We start from the raw sequence: 20373 nt of genomic DNA, 5'->3' as shown, positions 1-20373 counted from the left end.
CCCTGGCTTAAGACTGGGCCATAAAATATGGTTTGGAATTTTGTCCTACCCTTTGACGACCCTCTGTGAAGAATGTAGGAGATCTCAACTGTATTACTTTTTATGAGTGTGATGTATGCCTCTGTCCATTTGATTGCTATTATGCTGTCTGCTACATAGGTGCAAAGAATTAACTGACCTCTGGGGTGTTTTTTTTAATACATCTTCAGGAAGGCAGACATTAGTTGTAGATAGTTCAATCATAAAAACAATGAGGAGTCTGGTGTGACCTTAAAAACTAACAGATTTATTTGGGCATAAGCTTTCATGGGTAAAAATCCCCACTTCTTCAGGTGCATCTGAAGAAGTGAGGTGTTTTTTATCCACGAAACCTTATGCCCAAATAAATCTGTTAGTCTATAAGGTGCCACTGGACTCCTTGTTGTTTTTGTGGATACAGACTAACATGGCTGCCCCCGATACTTGATTCAATTATAACAACCCATACAAGTCCTGTTTTATTTTGTCCCTGTTTCAGGGGGACACAACCAGCCCCAACTTAGGACAGAGCCAAGACCCAACAGGCAGGACAATGGAGACTACCTGCCAAAGACTTGGACTGGCTAATAACTCTTATCCACGGTAACAGACACAAAGGGTTGGAGAATGGGAAAGGACCGGAAGAGACAAAGTTTAGAATCTGTTAAAATGAGACTCCTTCTAATAAGAACAACAAGAGGAGAAGGCTGGGAAGAAGTTGAGATGCAGAAGAATCTTAAACTCCCTGATGGACACTGTGCCCCCAAAGGGATCTCAGGAGTTGTGAGGAAAATTAGGGAGGGTCTTGTGAGCAGATGTTTTCTTTTTTCCATAGATCTGTATATCTCTTGTGCTTTGGCTAAGCAGAGTGTGTGTGGTTCAGAAGCGCCTTTGCAAAATCTGTGCTATTTAATTTAACTGTTACAAAGTCCCCAAGGGATTGAACTCTAACCCAGAGTGCCTATGCAGGTGGCGTTTCAGAGAGAGGGTGTGCTTATGCTACTGGGGGGACTTGGGGATAGTCAGCACAGATCTTGGGGCCTAAAACAACTAGACCACAGGGTCTCACATCCCAACAATGGGGTACCAGCATGGTAGTCTGTACACTGGGAATGTGCTTGCAAGGCCAGACTTAGCATCCAGACCCTCTCTCTGTTTGGACTCAGGAGGCTTAAAAGCATGTAGGATCCAAGGTTTGGGTCTAATACAGCAGCCTGGCAACTGACCAGGGGTTTCCCCAGGAACTGAAATTAGGGGGGGTGTTCAAATTTACAGGGGGGGTGTCAGGATCAATGAGATATATAAAAGAGATATGAATAAAGTAAATGTTTTGTTAAGATAATGCAAATTTAACATAAGGATAATGCAAGTTACACCAATACATAACAGGTCTAGATTTCTAACAACATAATAATTTTTTTAAAATGTATTTAATTTAAATTGACTTTTGAAAAGTAAGCCATCATGGGATAAGAGGGAAGTCCTCTCATGGATCAGTAACTGGTTAAAAGATGGGAAACAAAGAGTAGAAATAAATTATCAGTTTTCAGAATGGAGAGACATAAAGAGTGGTATCCCTGAGGAGTCAGTACTGGGACCATTACTGTTCAACATACTCATAAATGATCTGGAAAAATGGGTAAACAATGAGGTGGCAAAATTTGCAGATGATACAAAACTGTTCAAGATAGTTAAGTCCCAGGCAGACTGCAAAGAGTTACAAAGGGATCTCACAAAACTGGGTGACTGGGCAACAAAATGGCAGATGAAATTCAATGTTGATAAATGCAAAGTAATGCACATTGGAAACAATCTCAACTATACATACATGTAAAATGAAGGAGTCTGAATTAGCTGTTACACTCAAGAAAGAGATCTTGGAGTCATTGTGGATAGTTCTCTGAAAACATCCACTCAATGTGCAGCGGCAGTCAATGATTCCCAACATTCTGTTTGCTTTTTTTAAAAAGAACAGGAGTACTTGTGGCACCTTAGAGACTAACAAATTTATTTGAGCATAAGCTTTTGTGGGCTCCAGCCCACTTCATCGGATGTAGCCCATGAAAGCTTATGCTCAAATAAATTTGTTAGTCTCTAAGGTGCTACAAGTACTCCTGTTCTTTTTGCGGATACAGACTAACATGGCTGCTACTCTGAAACCTTTGCTTTTTTAAGAAAGAGATAGATAATAAGACAGAAAATATCATATTGCCTCTATATAAATCCATGGTATGTGTGTACACCTTGAATACTGTGTGCAGATCTGGTCACCCCATCCCAAAAAAGATATATTGGAAATGGAAAAGGTACAGAGATGGGCAACTAAAATGATTAGGGGTATGAAACAGGAGGAGAAATTAAAAATGACTGGGAATTTTCAGCTTAGAAAAGAGACGACTAAGGGGGGATATGATAGAGGTCTATAAAATCTTGACTGGTGTGAAGAAAGTGAATAAGGAAATGTTATTTAATCCTTCACATAACACAAGAACTAGCAGTCACCCAATGAAATTAATAGGCAGCAGGTTTTTAAAAAAACAAAGGAAGTACTTCTTCACACAACATAAAGTCAACCGTGGAACTCTTTGCCAGGGGATGCTGTGAAGACCAAAACTATAACAGGATTAAAAAAAGAACTAGATAAATTCCTGGAGAATAGGTCCATCAGTGGCTATTAGCCAGGATGGGAGGGATGCAACACCATGCTCTGAGTGTCCCTAGCCTGTTTGCCAGAAGCTGGGAATGGGCAACAGGGGATGGATCACTTGATGATTACCTGTTCTGTTCATTCCCTCTGAAGCACCTGGCCTTGACCACTGTTGGAAGACAGGATACTGGGCTATATGACCATTGGTCTGACCCAGTATGACCATTCTTATGTAAAATTAATTATAATAATAAAAATGTTTAGTACAGAAACTCCCCAACATAATGACCTCTCAAGATAGCAACAATGTGAGATAACAACCTTGGCAAATAATGCATTTTAAAAATCTTGGCCTACTAGGAAACATATTTATATAAGTTTCCATTCCCAGTCACAAATCTAGCATTCTGGAGCAAAGTCACTAAAATATAGTCAACAAACAAATGTTTATTAATGTGCCCCTTCACTTTTCCCTCCAAGCAGGTGTTGTGCTTGTCAGTGGAGACTCAGAGTTCAGAGGTGCTTTCACGTGAGTACACCTCCCAGGTGGGGGGCAAGAAGGCACCTTGCTCGTTCCTCCAGCTGCTCACTGTTCGCTCTGGCCATGGCTGTTTGTTGTGCCAGACGGCAAAAAGAGTTACCAAAGATCTCACAAACTGTTCGGTACTGGGCAACAACAAAATTGGCAGATGAACAAGTGTTGAAAATCCAAAGTTTATGACATGGAACATCTCAACTATACGTACAAATGAAGGAGTCTGAATAGCTGTTAACACTCAAGAGAAGATGTCTTAGCATTATGGTAGTTCTAAAAATTCCTCGAATAGTGGCAGTCAAACGATTCCCACATTTTGTTTGCTGGTTTAAAAAGACAGGAGTTTTGGACCTTAGGATAACTATTGAGGTTTGTGGGCTCCAGCCATATCAGGTAGCCCATGAAAGCTTATGCTCAAAAATTTATCCTAAGGTGCTAAGTACTCTGTTCTTTTCATAAGTACTACAGATAACAGCTGCTGTACTCTGAACATGCTTTTTTAAGAAAGGATAGATAATAAGACAGACAAATATCATATTGCTTCTATATAAATTCATGAACGTTACACTCATGAATTAGTGTGTCACGATTTGGCACCCCATCCAAAGACTATGAATGGAAAGTGAAACCGAGGTACGAGTGGGCAACTAAAATTGATTAGGGGGTATGAAACAGGAGGAGAAAAATTAATAGATGTGGGAATTTTCAGCTTAAAGAAGAGACGACTGAAGGGGGAGTATGAGTAGAGGTCTATAAAATCTGTTGCTGGTGCAAAGAGTGAATATGGAGAATGTTTTTAATCTTCACATAACACTAAGAACTAGCAGTCCCCCCATGAAATTACATAGTGCAGCTAGATTTTTAAAAAAACGCATTAAAGAGAAATACTTTTCAAAACATAAAGTTTCAACCCAGGGAACTCTTTGCCAGGAGGATGGCTGTGCACAAGACCAAACTATTAACAGTTAAAAAAAGAACTAGATGTAAATTCCGTGGAGAATAGGTCCTCAGTGGTCATTTAGCTGGGATGGAAGGGATTGCAAGACCATGATCATGTAATTGTCCTAGCCTGTTTGCAGAAGCTGGGGAAATGGGCAACATTTTGGGATGGATCAGTTGGATGAATCACTGGTTCTGTTCATTTCTCTCTGAGCAGCCTGGCCTTGGACCACGTTTCAGAAGCAGGATACCTGTGCTATATGACCATTGATCTGACCCAATATGGACATTTTATGTAAAATTCAATGGTATAATATAAAAATGTTTAGTACAGAAACTCCCCAGGACATAATGACCTCTCAAGATAGCAACAATGTGAAGATAACACTTGGCAATACTGCATTTTTTAAATCTTGCCGACCTACTAGGAAACATATTATATTTGTTTCCATTCCGGTCCACCGAAATCTAGCATTCTGGAGCAAAGTCACTAAAATATTAGTCCAACAAACAAAATTAGTTTATTTAACCATGCTCTCTTAGTTTAGCCATCGGAGGTGCATTCACGTGAGTTTTAGCTCTCGCAGGGTGGGGGGCAAGAAGACACCTTGCTCCTTCCCCAGCTGCTCACTGTTCGCTCTGGCCTGGCTGCTTGTTGTGCCATTCATGTTCACGTCACATCTGTTGCAATGCCTGCGCAGTCACCTTCTGCTGCACATCTGGCCATTGTGACCTCTGTTGAGTATGCGTCCTCTTGAGGTTCACACAGCTCTCAGTGATTCAGACGAGCCTTCGGTGGTGGGGAACCTCCGCTGCTTCAGAGCTTGGGCAGTCTCTTCACAGAATCGTCCCACAGGACGACTTTCGCCCACAGCAGGAGCTAAGCAATGTATGGATCCTGATTTACAGTGATTTAGCTTGCTTCAGTGTTCACTTAATTACGACATTATAAGGACTGTTAATGGAGCCTATATCAGCTCATGTCTTATTAAACAGTGGAGAGGTTGACAGGTCCCCACCCTCGTTTTGATACCCTCGTGTCAGCACAGGCTAAGTCCAGTTGTGACTGCCCTTTCCTCATTACAATGAGAACAAGCATTGCATCGGCATGAGTGCGTATTTCACCACGAAAGCTGCTGCTCGCAATACGTCTGTTAGTCTATAATGTGCACAGACTCTGTACTCTTCTCTTTTTTTTTTCTTCTGGGTACTCTTCTGGCTCTGTCAATCTGTTTTTTCACTTCAGCAGGTGGGTATTGTAGTTTTAAGAATGCTTGATAGAGATCTTGTAGGTGTTTGTCTCTGTCTGAGGGATTGGAGCAAATGGAGTTGTATCTTAGAACTTGGCTGTAGAGAATGGATCGTGTGGTGTTTCCTGGATGCTGGAGCCATGTAGGTAAGTATAGCAGTCAGTAGGTTTCCAATATAGGGTGGTGTTTATGTGACCATCACTTATGAGCACAGTAGTGTCAAGGAAATGGACCGCTTGTGTGGATTGGTCTAGGCTGAGGTTGATGGTGGGATGGAAATTGTTGAAATCATGGTGGAATTCCTCAAGGGCTTCTTTTCCATGGGCCCAGATGATGAAGATGTCATCAGTGTAGTGCAAGTAGAGTAAGGGCGTAAGGGGACGAGAGCTAAGGAAGCGTTGTTCTTAATCAGCCATAAATATGTTGGTATACTATGGGACCATGCGGGAACCCATAGCAGTGCCACTGACTTGAAGGTATATATTGTCCACAAATGTGAAATAGTTGTGGGTGAAGACAAAGTCGCAAAGTTCAGGCACCAGGTTTGGCATGTAACTAGTTCACAAAACTGGGGAACAGGTGTTGGGGAAATTCAGGGGGGGTGTAGGGAAATCACTGCAACTGACCATCAAAGGAGTTCATCCAGAGCTGCCTATTAAAGGCTCCTATTCTCCCCTCTTGTATCAGGGAGTATGGGGGGAGGGATAGCTTAGTGGTTTGAACAGTGGCCTGCTAAACCCAGGGTTATAAGTTCAATTTTTGAGGGGGCCATTTAGGGATCCAGGGCAAAAATCTGTCTGGAGATTGGTCTTGCTTTGAGCACGGGTAGACTAGATGACCCTCAGAGGTCTCTCCAACCTTGATATTCTATAATTCTATGACTGCAAGGTTCCTCACTGCAGCCCCCCTTTTCTGTTGCCAGCTCTCTGGCTTGATAGAAACCCCCACCTATTTCTGGCCAGGTGAGCTTCACCCCCAATTAAGTCTCATTGTGTCCTAGCTCCCTGCTGGGTGCTGCCTATGATTAATTAGCCTTTCTTGCCAATATTGACCCCTCCAGGGCTAATGTGAGGTGAATGCCCCCATCAGAACAAGGAATCATTAAAAAAGAGACTTTGCTAGACTGTATTGCATTTTTCTGTTTTGTTTTTTTTAAAATTTTTTTAGAGAGAGAGAGAGAATTATACATAAATGGATGAAGGGAAAGTGGTAGATGAAATAATGTTTGAATTTTAGTAAAGCATCAATAATGTCTCTCAGTATGTTACACTCAAAATAGATTCAAATCTGCTTGGATAACATCACTGTCACTTGAACTGAAAATTAACTAGCTGCTATTCACAAATGGTATGATATGCTATTGATTTAGGGGGTGGGATCTCTTCGTTACTTAAATCATCTCTGCTGCATGGAGTCTTAATTCCTTCTTTGGTCATTTAGAAGAGGAAGTAAATAGCGTGTTATTGATATTTGCAGATGATGCTAAAATGGGAGGAGTTTCAAATATCAGTGAGGACAGAGAAATAACAGGAGGGGCCCAACGATTAGAAAGTTAGGAAATTACAAAATGGGGACTTGGCTTGGAAGCATGTGGTTAATACAGCTGCAGAAAAATAATGCAAAACACAGATAATAAGTGGGAAGAAGACACCCAGGAATTAGCAATGGCTAAAAGAGGCACATGGGTGACAGTGAACCACAAATCAGAAATAAGTTGCAATGTGATATGCCTGCAACAGAAAGGTCAATGCTATTTTGAACTAGCAGTGCAGAGGCATCATGGCCGAGGGGCGGATAGGTAATACTCCCTCTCTCCAGGGGTCTGGTTTGACCCCACCTGGAGTAGTATACCCATGTCTGCAAAGGACATAACCAGAAACATATGACAAATTGTGGGGAATTCAGGGAAGAGCACCCTGGAGGTGAAGGAATTGATTGAGGTTGGGTTAAGGGTTAAATATTGATAATTGGCCTTAGCAATGGCTAGTGGAGAATTACTTAGCATGTATGCTCCTGACAGATGCTCATCACTATCAGGATCAGGCCCCGGAATAGTAACAAGGGGGGGAGGTATAACTAACAGTAATATGACACAATTAAGAAAGGGAAAAATTTAGTCTGTATGTCAGGAAAACGTTCCTTCCTGAGACTGAGATGTATGAAGCTGCAGAATAAAAGTCTGATCCTATCTGCTACAAACTTCTCTGGGAGCAGAATAATGAGCCCATACACCCCAATGGAGGTGGTGGAAACCCCATTGCTTGAGACAAGGCAGAGAGATGTGTGCTAGAGGGAACATAGCCAGGGAGATGGACTCGGTAAAGCTAAGAGGTATTTTCCATTTCTAACTCCTGTGATGCTGTGATGCTCCCAAAGCTAAAGACTTCATCTAGCACAGCAGACAGTGCTGCTGTGGATCTATTCTTTTGTTACTGCTATAAACGAAGCATCATCTGGAGAAATAAATACAATTAACAGAAAAGCTTCTCATGCGCCACAGGCCGCTCTACTGCCAAGAAGCTGTTGTAAGCTCTGCAGCCGGTGATTTCCAGCAGGGAGCGGGGCAGCACAGACTCTGCTGGCTCATCCAGGGTAAAGCTCCATTTTGGTTCCCAGGGACGAGTTCCTGCCCATGGACTACTGTATAAGGGTCCAAGTTGGAGTCTCAGCTCTGATGATGGGCAGAGTGAGTCCAGTCACTACTTGGGGCTTTGCTAATAGATAACAGCCAGGCCACTGGTTAGCAGCTGTGTGAGGTGCCAGTCGTTCTGGCAAGCCTGAAATATTAGCACACAGCACGCTTCATTTTCAGAGCAATTTTACAAACACGTTGTGACACAGAGGCTCCTTGCCAAAGGGTCCCCAGTTCTTTGCAAACAGCTCTCATCTGAGACAAACTCAAGACACCAAATGTATCATGCAGGTATCTACAGATAGCTCATAACTTGTCAAGATTCATAATCACTGAGCAATGAATGCATGAGTAATATTTAAGGAATAACGTATTTACAGGTGTGTCACATCTTACATGCATTTAACATGTGTGATTTCATCTTTATGTGGTTGGTAAAAAAAAAAGAGAGAAAAATGGTTTGAGCAGTGGCCTGTTAAACTCAGGGTTGTGAGTTCAATCCCTGAGAGGGCCATTTGGGGATGGTCCTGCTTTGAGCAGGGGGTTGGACTAGATGATCTCCTGAGGTCCCTTCCTGTTCTATGATTTACAGGTCTGTCACATCTTACACACATTTAACATGCGTGATTTCAGCTTTATGCGGTTGGTAAAAAAAAAAAGAGAAAAAAATAACAATTTTTATACTGTACCTGTAGTGCAGGCGATTCCACCCACCATTACACTCAATGTAATTTTGACTATACGTGATTTTCGCTTTACGTGCTGACTGTGGAACATAACCCCAGCGTAAGATGCAACAGACCTGTATACTGAAAGTCTTCTCTATGGACTTGGAGTGAAAGTTAGTGTCCAGCAGATATATCTCAGTGATTGCCCATTCAGGCAGGTGGGAGTTGTTACCCTGCTCTGGTTAGCCAGTGATGCAATGCAAGGTTCAGTTGTCCAGCATTGCTCTATCCCAAGACTATCAATGGAAAAACATCAGAGACCATTACAAGCAATCAAAACCACTTGGAAGTTAAAATAAAGGGAACATTACAACAGACAGAGAGACACCCTGTCTATGAACAAAGACAAAAGACTGTTTCAGTATAACAGAGGGTGAGGAAAGGTACTCTGTCTCCTTTCACAGAGAGGCTATCTTGGGGAGCGGGGATGTCCTCATGAAAGATTGGATCCTGGCTGCGGGGAAGGCAGTCAGCTCTGCAACAGGTTACACTTTGGGTGGGGGGAGGGAATTTACTTAATTAAATAGGAACTGTTACCGTTAATAAGTGTAGATCCAGGTTCATGTTTTATGATTTTGTTATTGCAACCATTTGTTTCCATCACTCCTTGATGTTTCTAGCATAATCTCTTCCCTTTCTTAAATAAACCTTTGTATGTTGTATTGTGTGATTTAAGGTGAAATCAGTAGTGAGGTACACTGCTCCTTTGGGAGCAGAGGATCTGGGCTTTCTACGAGTAGGCAGAGTCAGTGGCTGGATATCACAGGCGAAGGCTTCAAAGGGACTTGGGGACAGGGATGCGCCTATTAGAATATGCACGGTGAAGACAGGGCTGGCATAGCCCAGAGGAGAGTGCTTGAGTGGCTGAAAGGGCGGTGGTGTTTGGGACCCAACTAGGCACAGGGAAGACGCCCTCACGCTGGAGGCAGGGGGTAACGAGGTGCCCCAAGAATTGTCACACACACTGCTTGATTTTTCAAAAGGGCCAAGCAATAACCCTTACAGCCCTGTGGCAAGGGGAATATTAATTCCCATTGTACAGATGTGAATGGAGGCAGCAAGATTACGGTAGCTGCCTGGAGCTATGGAAGAACCTGGAGACAAAGCCAGGATTAGAAGGGAGAGGGGGTCCCTGTCTCCCTTTCCCATGCAGTGAGATGGAGAATTGGTGGGTTGGAGAGATTCAGGGGAAGTGTTTTACAGAGGAGCAACAAAGGAGAAGGCTCTTGCATCAACAGTGAGGGGGAGAGAGGAGGCCAGAGCACTCCCCACCCCCAGTCTCTGAACACCTCCATAAACTGGTCTCTGTGTCCCAGGGCTTTTAATAATGCTTGCTGTAATCAATCAGCAGAGGTAATGGCCTGGAGAGCAGGAAGCATTGTATCTGAGCTGAGCGTGCAATCCTATCACAAAGGAGTTTACAGGGGGTAATGTTTTTACAGTTATAGTCTGTGGTGAGCCGTTCTGCATTTCAAGCACTTCTACCTTGCTATTAAATAACTAATAATTAACCAGGAGAGGCCATTCAAAGGGCCTGGTGTGGTGATGTCTGGTAATAACTTTTTTTTTTATCATACAAATCTATGCTAGGACTACGTGCTGGAAGACAGTAAAACACATATTAGGGGAGGGAAAGAGAGTTTGTGATGGCCAAACTTTTTTTGATTTATAAATAAATCTGTTTTGATATTTGCAATTAAGTTGGCAAAGTCTCTAGTGCTTTGTTCTGGAGGTTGCTTAGAAGCAGGGTACCGCTGGGTTTATATGTAGGCAAGCAGCCACCTCCATCAGTGGAAACCTACTGTAGCATTCTGCATTCTTCCTAAAAGATTTATCTGAAACAAGATCCATGGCTGGAGTGTTTAAAAATGAAAAACAGCCCCCCCCCCAATTGTTTGTACAGTGTGGTTTTAATTGTAATTGTGTTTCTTCAGGTTGCAGTGGGGTGAAGGGTTGGGGAGGGGTGTTGTATCTATAGCAAATGCTTTAAGCTCCCTGGCTATTTCAGGAAGACTCCAAGTCTCCTCCTCCTTATGTAAATAAACATGACAGATCCCACTGCTTGTGCTGAGACAGGGAGGATCTGAGAGTGGGTGGAGGCTGCTTGAAAGGGTGAGCAGCATTCTGTGGTGTACGGATGTTATATATGCACTTACTGGGAGTCACTAAGCCGGTACCGGTATGTCTGTGCCTGTGCATGCTGATAATGACTGAATGTGCAGACTTCTACATCACTGCTCAGTGAGAAAGGGACTGCAGAGTAGCCAGCCACCTTGCGCAGTACTATGGGGGGACAGATAACAAGAAACACTCTATACGGTAAGGTGCTCACCACCACTGGTGTTTATACAGCAAATTATGTATGTAAATTCTTAGCCCTCTGCTTCACCCTTCTGCAGCAGAGAGAATATGGCTCTGAAAGGTAAGCTAGGTGCAACACTGGGGACTGTTCTCTCTGCAATTTTTTTTCCTATTTCTCTTAAAAATCTTGTTTGAGAGCTGATCATATTTAAAGCAGAAGCCTTGAGTAGGGTGAGTGTTTATCTTATCTAATCCCATATGTCATCTTGTTTCATTGCTTTGAATGCGAGACAAATATTTGTCTATATAATGTTGACTACTGTGCTGACAGATAACATGGACAAAAAGAAAGTACGTGTATATACCCTGACAACCTTGACTAGGAAAAATGGCAAATAAGCATCAATGTAGGTTTTAATTTAAGAGAAGGTATCAGGGTTTCAAAATCAAAATGTTCATCTTTATCATTGGGGTTTGCTTTTAATCACAGATTGTGTGTTTCAGGTCTATTTTATTTTTAAATTTTAAATTTGACATGGTGTAAAACAAAGATGCTGGCTTGAACTGACTGAGCTTAGATAACTAAGCTAAATCCATTAAGTACACTATACTGTATGTGTTTGCAGGATAATGTAATACTGCAAGTGAGGGGTGGGGAATTAGAGAATATTGACTAGGACGGTGCTGAAGCAAACTTTAGGACTGTTAATATGATATGCTGTGTGTGTGTGTGTGTGTCACACACAAGAATTGGCTTGTGAGAAATACTGTACTCAATTAATATTGAGCTTGCTCATTGCTTTGAAATGTTTTCTTTTATTTCTGGACATTGGACTGAGTCTGGAGTCTACCTGAATGAATATTTGGATGTGGATGATAATACAATAATAAATATGAATGTAACATGTTCTATAAAGATATATTTACAAACACAGATACGTTATTCTCATTCTCATATTCTCAAATGTAAATATTTCTTAGTTTGAGTTGAGATGTATTATGAATACATTCATAAATATTTGTCTGCTCCAATCCCAATTTTTCTTTTTCTCACCATTGTCAAACAACAATATAATTAACAAGTAAATATATTCAACAAATGTGTATTGATTCCTTTTTCTCATATATAGCAAGAATGTCTCAATAGATATTACCATTTGTTCATGAGTTACATTCTGCTTTTTAATCTTTGGTCAGACCATTTTGTGTCTTTCTTTGCTATCCCTACAAGCCACATGCTAGTTGCAAAATAACATAACTGTTATGTCATCAGAAATAAAAAGAAGGAAGTCCCTGGATAGTTGCTTTGTCATCAGTGCTGGATTTTTTTCCACTTCACCTTTTTCTTTAATCTATTATTTTCTAAATGAACTGGAGAAACCTGGATAGAAACATTATTTGCATGATTGCATCTAGGTGTTGGGTTCCGCTGCTGACTTGCCACAACCATTGTGGTGATCACACAACTTCTGCCTTTCAGTGATACTGCACCACTGAACCCAGTTCTTGAAGTTTCACTTTTGTAGGGGGACAAAAACAAAATTAGGAGACGTGGGTAATTAACTTGATTCAGTCTCTTTAAAGAAAAAATAAAAGCTGCAAACTATATGATAAAAGAGATGCACAGCTGTTAGCTGAGACCAGAAATTATTTGAAAAGTGATGTCAATAAAGGATTTTTTTTTTAAAAAAGCATATGTAGTAAACCACTTTTAAATTGGAAATTTGAGAGCAACTGGAGTTGTGGTTTGTCTGCCTGTGGCTACCATACCTTAAGTTTCATATTTCTATTGATTACAGTTTTTTTTATTTCAAAAGTACCTGGAAATGTTTACCTTATTAAAATGATCATTAAGAATGAATAAGGTAATGCTAGTGAAAGCAGCTGGATTGACAGCCCGGGGGACTGGAATCTTTTGTTTATCAAGAGAACAGGTGCAGCAGAGCCAGAGGCAGAAGCATTCCCACCAAACTGACATTTGCCAGTGTCCCTTGAGCCTAAGCTGGAGGACTCAGGTGAAATTTTCAAAAGCACCTAAGTGACGTAGTATCAGAGAGGTAGCCGTGTTAGTCTGGATCTGTAAAAGCAGCAGAGAATCCTGTGGCACCTTATAGACTAACAGACGTTTTGGAGCGTGAGCTTTCGTGGGTGAATACCCACTTCGTCAGACTTGGGGTATGTCTACATTGCAGTCACGAGGCCCTATTGCAGCATGCGTAGGCATACCTGAGGTAGCTTTTAAAAATAGCAATGTAGCCACAGCAGCATGGGCTACCTTCATGGGTACAGTCCTGCCCGGAAACCCTGGTACATATTCAGGCGGTTAGCCAGTGCTGCTGCCCGTGCCATCATGGCTACACTGCTATTTTTAGCAAGGTTGCTCGGAAATGCCTGCATGTGTTCCAGCTGGATGTCCTGATTACAGAGTAGACATCGCCTACTGGAGCTGGTGGGTGTAATTTCCAGCTGAAGTAGACATACCCATTCTAGCTCTGATAGAGCTAGCATGCTAAAAATAGAAGTGTAGCTGTGGTAGTGAGAGGGGCAAGCTGCCCTGGGTACATACTTAGGGTCTTGAATAGGATTGCACTCGGGGCTGTTAGCTGCTCTTGTCAATGGTGCTGCCTTCTATTTTTAGGCACTAGCTGAGAGCTAGTGTGGATATGTCTCCTCGAGCTGGAAATCACAGCTTCCAGCTCCAGTGTAGACGCATCCTAAGTCTCATTGGAAGCCAGCTGTAGTGGATTGAGTTGACTAGAGTCCATTAAATCCTTGGCACCTGTGCTGAAACTGCCTCCAAGGATATTGGTTGGAGCTATTGATGGTGGGGCTAATTTAATGTGATGTGAACACATGTCCACTGGAAAGCAGGCTGAAGCCACAAACTCCTGTCCCAGAGGCCATTTAACAGATGCCAGGGAGCAATGAATAATTCATCTGGGTTGTTACTGACCCTGGCTGGATTTGAAGAGTGACTTAGAGAAGAAAGTCTTTTGATACCATCTATGATTTAGGTACCCTGTTAAGTGGTAAAAACAGGATGATGGTGGGTCATTTGCTATGGAAGGTTTTGGCTGCACTGATGCTGCATGGGGGGGCTTACAATGGAAAGGAAAACCTATGTATACACTCTGTCACTGTAACTAGCATAGCATCCTCCATTCAATAATCGCAAGTCCCTTTAGAAACAATGAATTAAGCCTCACTCCCTGAGTGGATGAATATTGTCATTATCCCATTTTGCAGACCGGCGCTGAGGAATGGAGAGGTAAAGTGACTGGCCCCAGGGCAGTCAGTTTGTGTTAGAGCTAGGAGTAGAACCCAGCAGCCTTGCTTCCCAGCTCTGTACTGCAATCACAAGACCACCTCTCCTCCCCGCTAATATTATCTGTAAATATTATGTCTGCTTAAATTATTCTAAAAGCCAAGGGCAGCGCCTGTGCAACCATTTAGGCGACCTAGGCGGTCGCCTATGGCGCTAGGATTTGGAGGGCGCCATTTTCTTTGGCATTTAGGGGGCGCCTCAAGGCATTTAGGGGGCTGCCGCAAGGGGGGTGCCTCAGGGCGGAGGGGGGGAGCTGCTGCGGGGGTGGGGGAGATGCCTCAGGGTGCGGGCGCCGGGGGGAGGGCACAAAGTGGAAGTTTCGCCTAGGGCGCGAAACATCCTTGCACCGGCCCTGGCTATAGGTAAGCTTATGTTTGGAGTCCTTTGTGGTGGGGAGAATGGTGATTTTATTTGAAATGACCATTGTATGCAGTTCTAGTGCACTCCTGTTTCCACTGACTGCAGCAAGAGTGTGGAAGGACAGCAGTGCTTGCAGATTGTCCTAGTAGTGGGGTTGACGGGTTCTCAGTGGAGTCCTGTGTCATCTCTCAGTGGAGTCCGGACCCACCACAAGGGCTTAGTGGTAAGGAGCTTTAAACATGAGAGGATGGAGTTGAATTGGGTTGAGCTTCCTGTAACAAATCCCTGAATGAAAACCTTCCCAACGTGCAAATAATGTAACAAATGTATTGCATGAATAATGAAGCCCTTGATTTTTAAAAGAAAATGTCTAGTAACTGGGTGTGTACGCCAAAGGCAAGGCTTATCACTCTCCTGCCCCATGTAGATAAATGTCAGGCAGAGTCTGAGCATCATTACGTAGTCTCTGTCCACGTGCCACTGTGCATTATATGTATTATAATTTATCCTATTCTGTTTCTCGCTCCCTCCCCCAAACCCATGTCAATACTTAGTGCAATTTTGGATCCTATGTATAATCCAAAGAGAGTAAAAGTTACAAACAATAAGTTCAAGGGGAGTGTAGCTGGGGCCGTAAACTTTTGAAAAAGATGATATCCATAAATGTTTTTGTTTAAAAGGGTCCTTTTAAAAAGAAAATGTTAGCTCCCACGGAGATTTGCCTTCTTGATCAGAGGCTGCAATGTCCCTATTTTGATGAAGAGAGCATTTGTGTGCATAAAATATATATGTACAAAATTGCACTAAATGTTTATATCAAACAGTACTTGCCATTTAATCCTAAATGAAACATAACTACCATATATACATACATAATAGTAAGCGTATCCCTGCAGTACATTGGGGGTTGGACTCTCTATTGCCTGCTGTATTCCTTTATAATGCTCTTTTCTGGAAAGAAGTAAAAATGGTTGTTTCATATTATTGATCATTCGGGATGCTACGGTAGCTCGTTTGTTGAAGACCTAATTCAATAGGGCCAAATCCTTGGGGTTTTACCTGAGAGAGACTGCAGGATTGGGGCCCAGAAGCTTTGATTTCACTCTGTCTTTCTTTCTCAGTATAAAGATGACTAAAAGGGCTTCCTTAGCAAGGGAAGCTACTGTGCTGCGAGAGACAGTTACTTTTCGTATACATGTAGAGATTTCAGAGTAACATGTACAGATCTCTTCAGGGGGCTCTCTGCTACCCAGGATAAACACAGTGGGTTAATTCAGATGCATGAGGTTGCATGTGTGTGTGCATGTGTGCACATACGCGTCCTGCTTAGCTAACCTCACCCAATATAAATGATTATCACCAATAATGCTCTCATTCCAGGGGTTTAATTTTATTTTTAATTACCCATATGTCACTAGCATTTCACATAATCATGTTACAGAATAATTCTTATCAGCAGCAAAGAAAAAGAAGTATAAAGTGTGCCATTTCCCCAGGGCATGTCTTCAGTAATAACTAACGTGGCTATGTAGTCGCGGCCAGCCAGCGCTATAAAAAACCCACCTCCATGAGAGGAGTAGCTACGAGCCCTGGTGGACTGTCTACACTGGCACTTTATAGTGCTGAAACTTGCAGTGCTTGGGGGTGTTTTTTCACACTCATGAATGAGTGAGTAAGTTGCAGTGCTGTAAACTGCCAGTGTAGACAAGCCCCAAGATGTAATTAGCATCATTGTAATTAGGGTAGTGATGGTGGTGGGGAATGGCTACTGAGAACAGAGAGCCACACGATTTGATTGTTGGCTTGGAAAGCAGCAAAGTTCAAAAGATATATTGGTGTGTAAATTGTAAATTCCTTTCAGGAGAAAGTGCTGTGTACCTCACCAATGTAAATAGTGTCTGTGTGGATGTGAGTGTGCATGTCTCAATTTTTTCTCTTCCATGGATGTGGTAAGGCCAGGGGTGAAAGTAACTCACAGGACTTACTGATAAGCTGGTATCGTGTGTGTGTGTGTGTGTGTGTGTGTGTGTGTGTGTGTGTTAAATCACCCAGGGGGCTCCCAGCTGCAGAGGTGGCTGGTAGCCCCTGGAGTGAACTAAAGGGCCTGAGGCTCCAGCCGCCGTGGAGCTCGGGGCCCTTTAAATGCTGGCCTCAGCGGGTGGGATTTAAAGGTCTCCGGACTTCCCATCACAGCGGGGAGCTTGGAGGAGCCCTTTAAATGGCAGCCCCAGTCCGGCCGCTGGAGCTGCGGGCGGGATTTAAAGGGCTCCTCCGGGCTCCCTTCTGCAGCAGGGAGCTCGGAGGAGCCCTTTAAAACCCGGCCCTGGCCCACAGCTCTGGCAGCCAGACTGGGGCCGGAATTTAAAGGGCTCCTCTGGGCTTTCTGCTGCAGCGGTAAGCTCGGAGGAGCTCTTCAAATGCCAGCCCCGACCCAAGCCCTTTAAAGCTCCACCGCAGAAGCCAATGAGGACTGGCACAGCGTACTGACTCTTGCTGGTACACTGTACCGGACTGTACCAGCTTACTTTCACCTCTGGGTAAGGCCCCAAGTGCAGTGGAACCATAGTGGGAGGAAGGTGGAGCAGGGTGCACAGAGGTTGCATAGGGACACCCTCTGCACTAGTGTTCCATGGTCACTACATGTCAATGTGAAGAGGTCTTTGCAGCATAGTGAATGGATACCTGGCAAAGTGGACCTGCTTAGCAAAGCCTCTGGGTCTGTTTCTCTTCTGCCCTGCTCCTTTTTGTGATCATTTATACCTGTGCAAAATGGTGCAAAACACAGGCATTCTGACGTGGTCGCATTTCATATCCACTTAAAACAAGTGTAAAAGGCTATGCAAGAAGCAAGGCAGTGGATACTCGCTGTTCCATGTAGGGGATGGGACAACAGCTACTGCTAAAGCAGCTGTGTTGATGTTGTGTCTTTCAGCAACTAACAAGGGGACAGGTGCTATTTCCCTAACTCTAAAATGGCTCCCCCTATGCAACCGTACTTACTCTAGCTTTGCAGAATAGCCCTTTACTTTTAGCACTCTCATAACTACTGATCACAGAGTAGATGCTGTATCTATACGTAGTAACTAATTCTGCTCTCACGCTGGTGTGAATTTGGATTAACTCCAGGGAGGTCAGTGGGGTTACATGATTGGTTTCCTTTTTAAAGCACATTCATCTGCATGAAGCTGACCTAGGATGAGCCAGAGCTTTCTGGTGCCCGAGCCTTCTCCTCTGCAGCACTTCCTGTCTTGAGCAGGCTTACTTCCTGTTTCTGCCTCACTGACTTTTCCTCCCTTGACCCTGTACCTCTTAAAGGGATGCTATTCTCTGTCAGTTATAGGAATCTTAGAGGTCGAGGAGCAGGAATTCTCTATTTATATTTGTTAGTTTATTAGTTAGTGTGCATTTGACAGCCCAATGAAATGGACAGGGTCAGAGAGAAGAACCGAAAATGATGAGAGGCATAGAAAACTTCCCCCAAGGACTGGGAATGTCCAAATAAGAGAGGAAATGTGAGAGAAGGATAGAAAATAATGACTAGCATAGAGGAAGTAAATCAGGTGCTCTTATCTGACTTTTCTCATCATCCAAGAACAAAGGTTGTCCTGACAGGCTGGGCCAGCAGGGCTCTTATGGCACTCTGGCCACAAGTTAAAACTGTTTCTCCAGGCGGAAGCTCCAGGGCAGGGCACTGCAAATACAGTCCTCCCTCTCCTGAAGCCAAGTCCTTTCTAGGGTGCAGGGCACACCATTTCCCCGAACTCTTCCATCAGTGGGGGGAAATTGACACAGAGGTGATTTGGAAAACATTTTTAGGCCATGTTACAACGCTGTAACTGTGGCCCATTTTACACAAGATCTTTCTTGGTACTAATGTATTGTTGTTACGTGAGGATCGGTGGAGCGTGTAGGCTGAGTTTCGGGAGATGGGATGTGACCCAAGCCTGGAAATTCTATTCTGTAGGGCACTATGCTAAAGACTATCACTTGCTTATGCTTTGTTGAGATGTCCCTTTTCTGAACTTGCTGATCAGCCCCACCAGTGCCAAGAATTTGCTCTGGGTAGGTCTGGTGGGGTCCGTGGTGGAGGGGTGGGCGGCATTTATTGTGAACAGGTCCACAACCTGTGGATCCAGTGATTCTGTGCTTCTATCATGGCTGTGCTCTGGGACACTCCAATACCAGAGTGATGAGTGCAGTTCAGATGAATCTGTGGATGGACTGATGTGTAGCTACCTGTTTCTGAAGTTGCACCATAGGGAGTGGAATACGTGCCCTTCTGCAACACTTCAGCCTGATATTATTGTGACTCAAAGGGTATAGAACCCTAACCAGAGGTATTGACCCAGCAAAGCCAACAGTGCAGGAGCAGCATAAGCACATGTGCAAAGATAGTTCCTAAAAATGCTGCTCCTTGTTTCACTGTGGATGAAGTCCTTGGTCTGTCTGTGACAACTGCTGACCATGCTCAAGAATCCATTCAAAATAGATGCTTCTTGGCATTAGTTTTGGTAACATAAATTGGTTTTGGATTATTTGGTGCTAGTCTGCACTTTTGGGGAAATGATAGAGGATGTCATTCCTTTCCTTTCGTTGTTAGTGCTTCAAAACTCATCAGAAGCAGCATGGTCTGCAGACTAGGTGCTGCCCTGGGAGTCAGGCGACCTGGCATTCGCTCGCGTGATCTTGGGCAAATTGCTTAACTTCTCTGTGCCTTGGGTTCCCCATGTTAAAAATGGGGATAATGATGCTTACTCTCCTTTGTAAAGCACCTTCACATTTCAGATGAGAGGCACCATATAGGTGAAAAGTATTCTCACTTAGTACTGTGATTAGTGAGAGCTGAACCCATCACTAGATATTAGACCATGGTACTAGCACCCATGCTCAGATTGTCATGGGGTTTAGTATGCTGGCATTTATGGATTGTTTTAAGGCTTTATCACATTTAGAAGAACCAAATGGGAGAGAAGCATAGAGTAGGGAAGAGATATGGAGTGGGGGTTGGGTGGCAGAGTGAGCTTGCTTTAAGAGATGAAGCTCTGAAATGGTCCATGACGTTCCCAGAATCTAGAAGGACACTTTTTCCCAGGTGTAACTCCCCTAACTTCTGTGGAATTATATCAGGGATATATTTGATCCTCGAGTTTTTCCAGACACCTTGTCTATGAAAGTATTTTCCTTTTCCATCCTATCTGAGTGCCTTACAAGTTGTTAAAATCTCTCTCCTTGATAAGTAGGAGTAAATTGTTTAGATGCCAGGATTTTTTGTTTTGTTCAGCCTTAGTCTACTTAATTTTATAGGGAACATTTTCCATATTCTGAATATATCTTTATTGTAGTAAAAAAGATCTTGTGCTCCATTAAGAAATATAAAATATTTGATTGCTTTTGGACTGCTCCTCAAGCAGCAAACTAACAAAGCTCTTTTACTAAGGCCTGGTCTACACTACGCGTTTAAACCGAATTTAGCAGCATTAAACCGATTTAACCCTGCACCTGTCCGCACAACGAGGCCCTTTATAGCGATATAAAGGGCTCTTTAAACCAGTTTCTGTACTCCTCCCCGACGAGAGGAGTAGTGCTGAAATCGGTATTGCCATGTCGGATTAGGGTTAGTGTGGCTGCAAATCGACGG

The 20373-nt window shown here is 43.2% G+C and overlaps 1 protein-coding gene across 2 annotated transcripts in view; it reads left to right on the top strand.

Annotated features, from left to right (window-relative positions):
- NEURL1 (neuralized E3 ubiquitin protein ligase 1) overlaps window positions 1-20373 on the top strand; it is a 276518-nt gene that overhangs the window by 133130 nt on the left and 123015 nt on the right. Inside the window, exon 1 of one of the 2 annotated variants that reach the window (XM_032786089.2) lies at window positions 10873-11068. The exons of the other annotated variant lie outside the window; for it this stretch is intronic. Coding sequence (XP_032641980.1) covers window positions 11035-11068 — 34 coding nt within the window. The 5' untranslated portion in view covers window positions 10873-11034. Of the gene's footprint in view, window positions 1-10872; window positions 11069-20373 lie in introns of those variants that run through there. 2 annotated transcript variants of the gene reach the window in all.

Source organism: Chelonoidis abingdonii, chromosome 16 (assembly GCF_003597395.2).
Source record: "Chelonoidis abingdonii isolate Lonesome George chromosome 16, CheloAbing_2.0, whole genome shotgun sequence".
In the NCBI taxonomy this organism is placed as follows: Eukaryota; Metazoa; Chordata; order Testudines; family Testudinidae; genus Chelonoidis; species Chelonoidis abingdonii.
The sequence above is the reverse complement of the archived record's forward strand: the minus strand, read 5'-3'. Positions and strand labels throughout refer to the sequence as shown.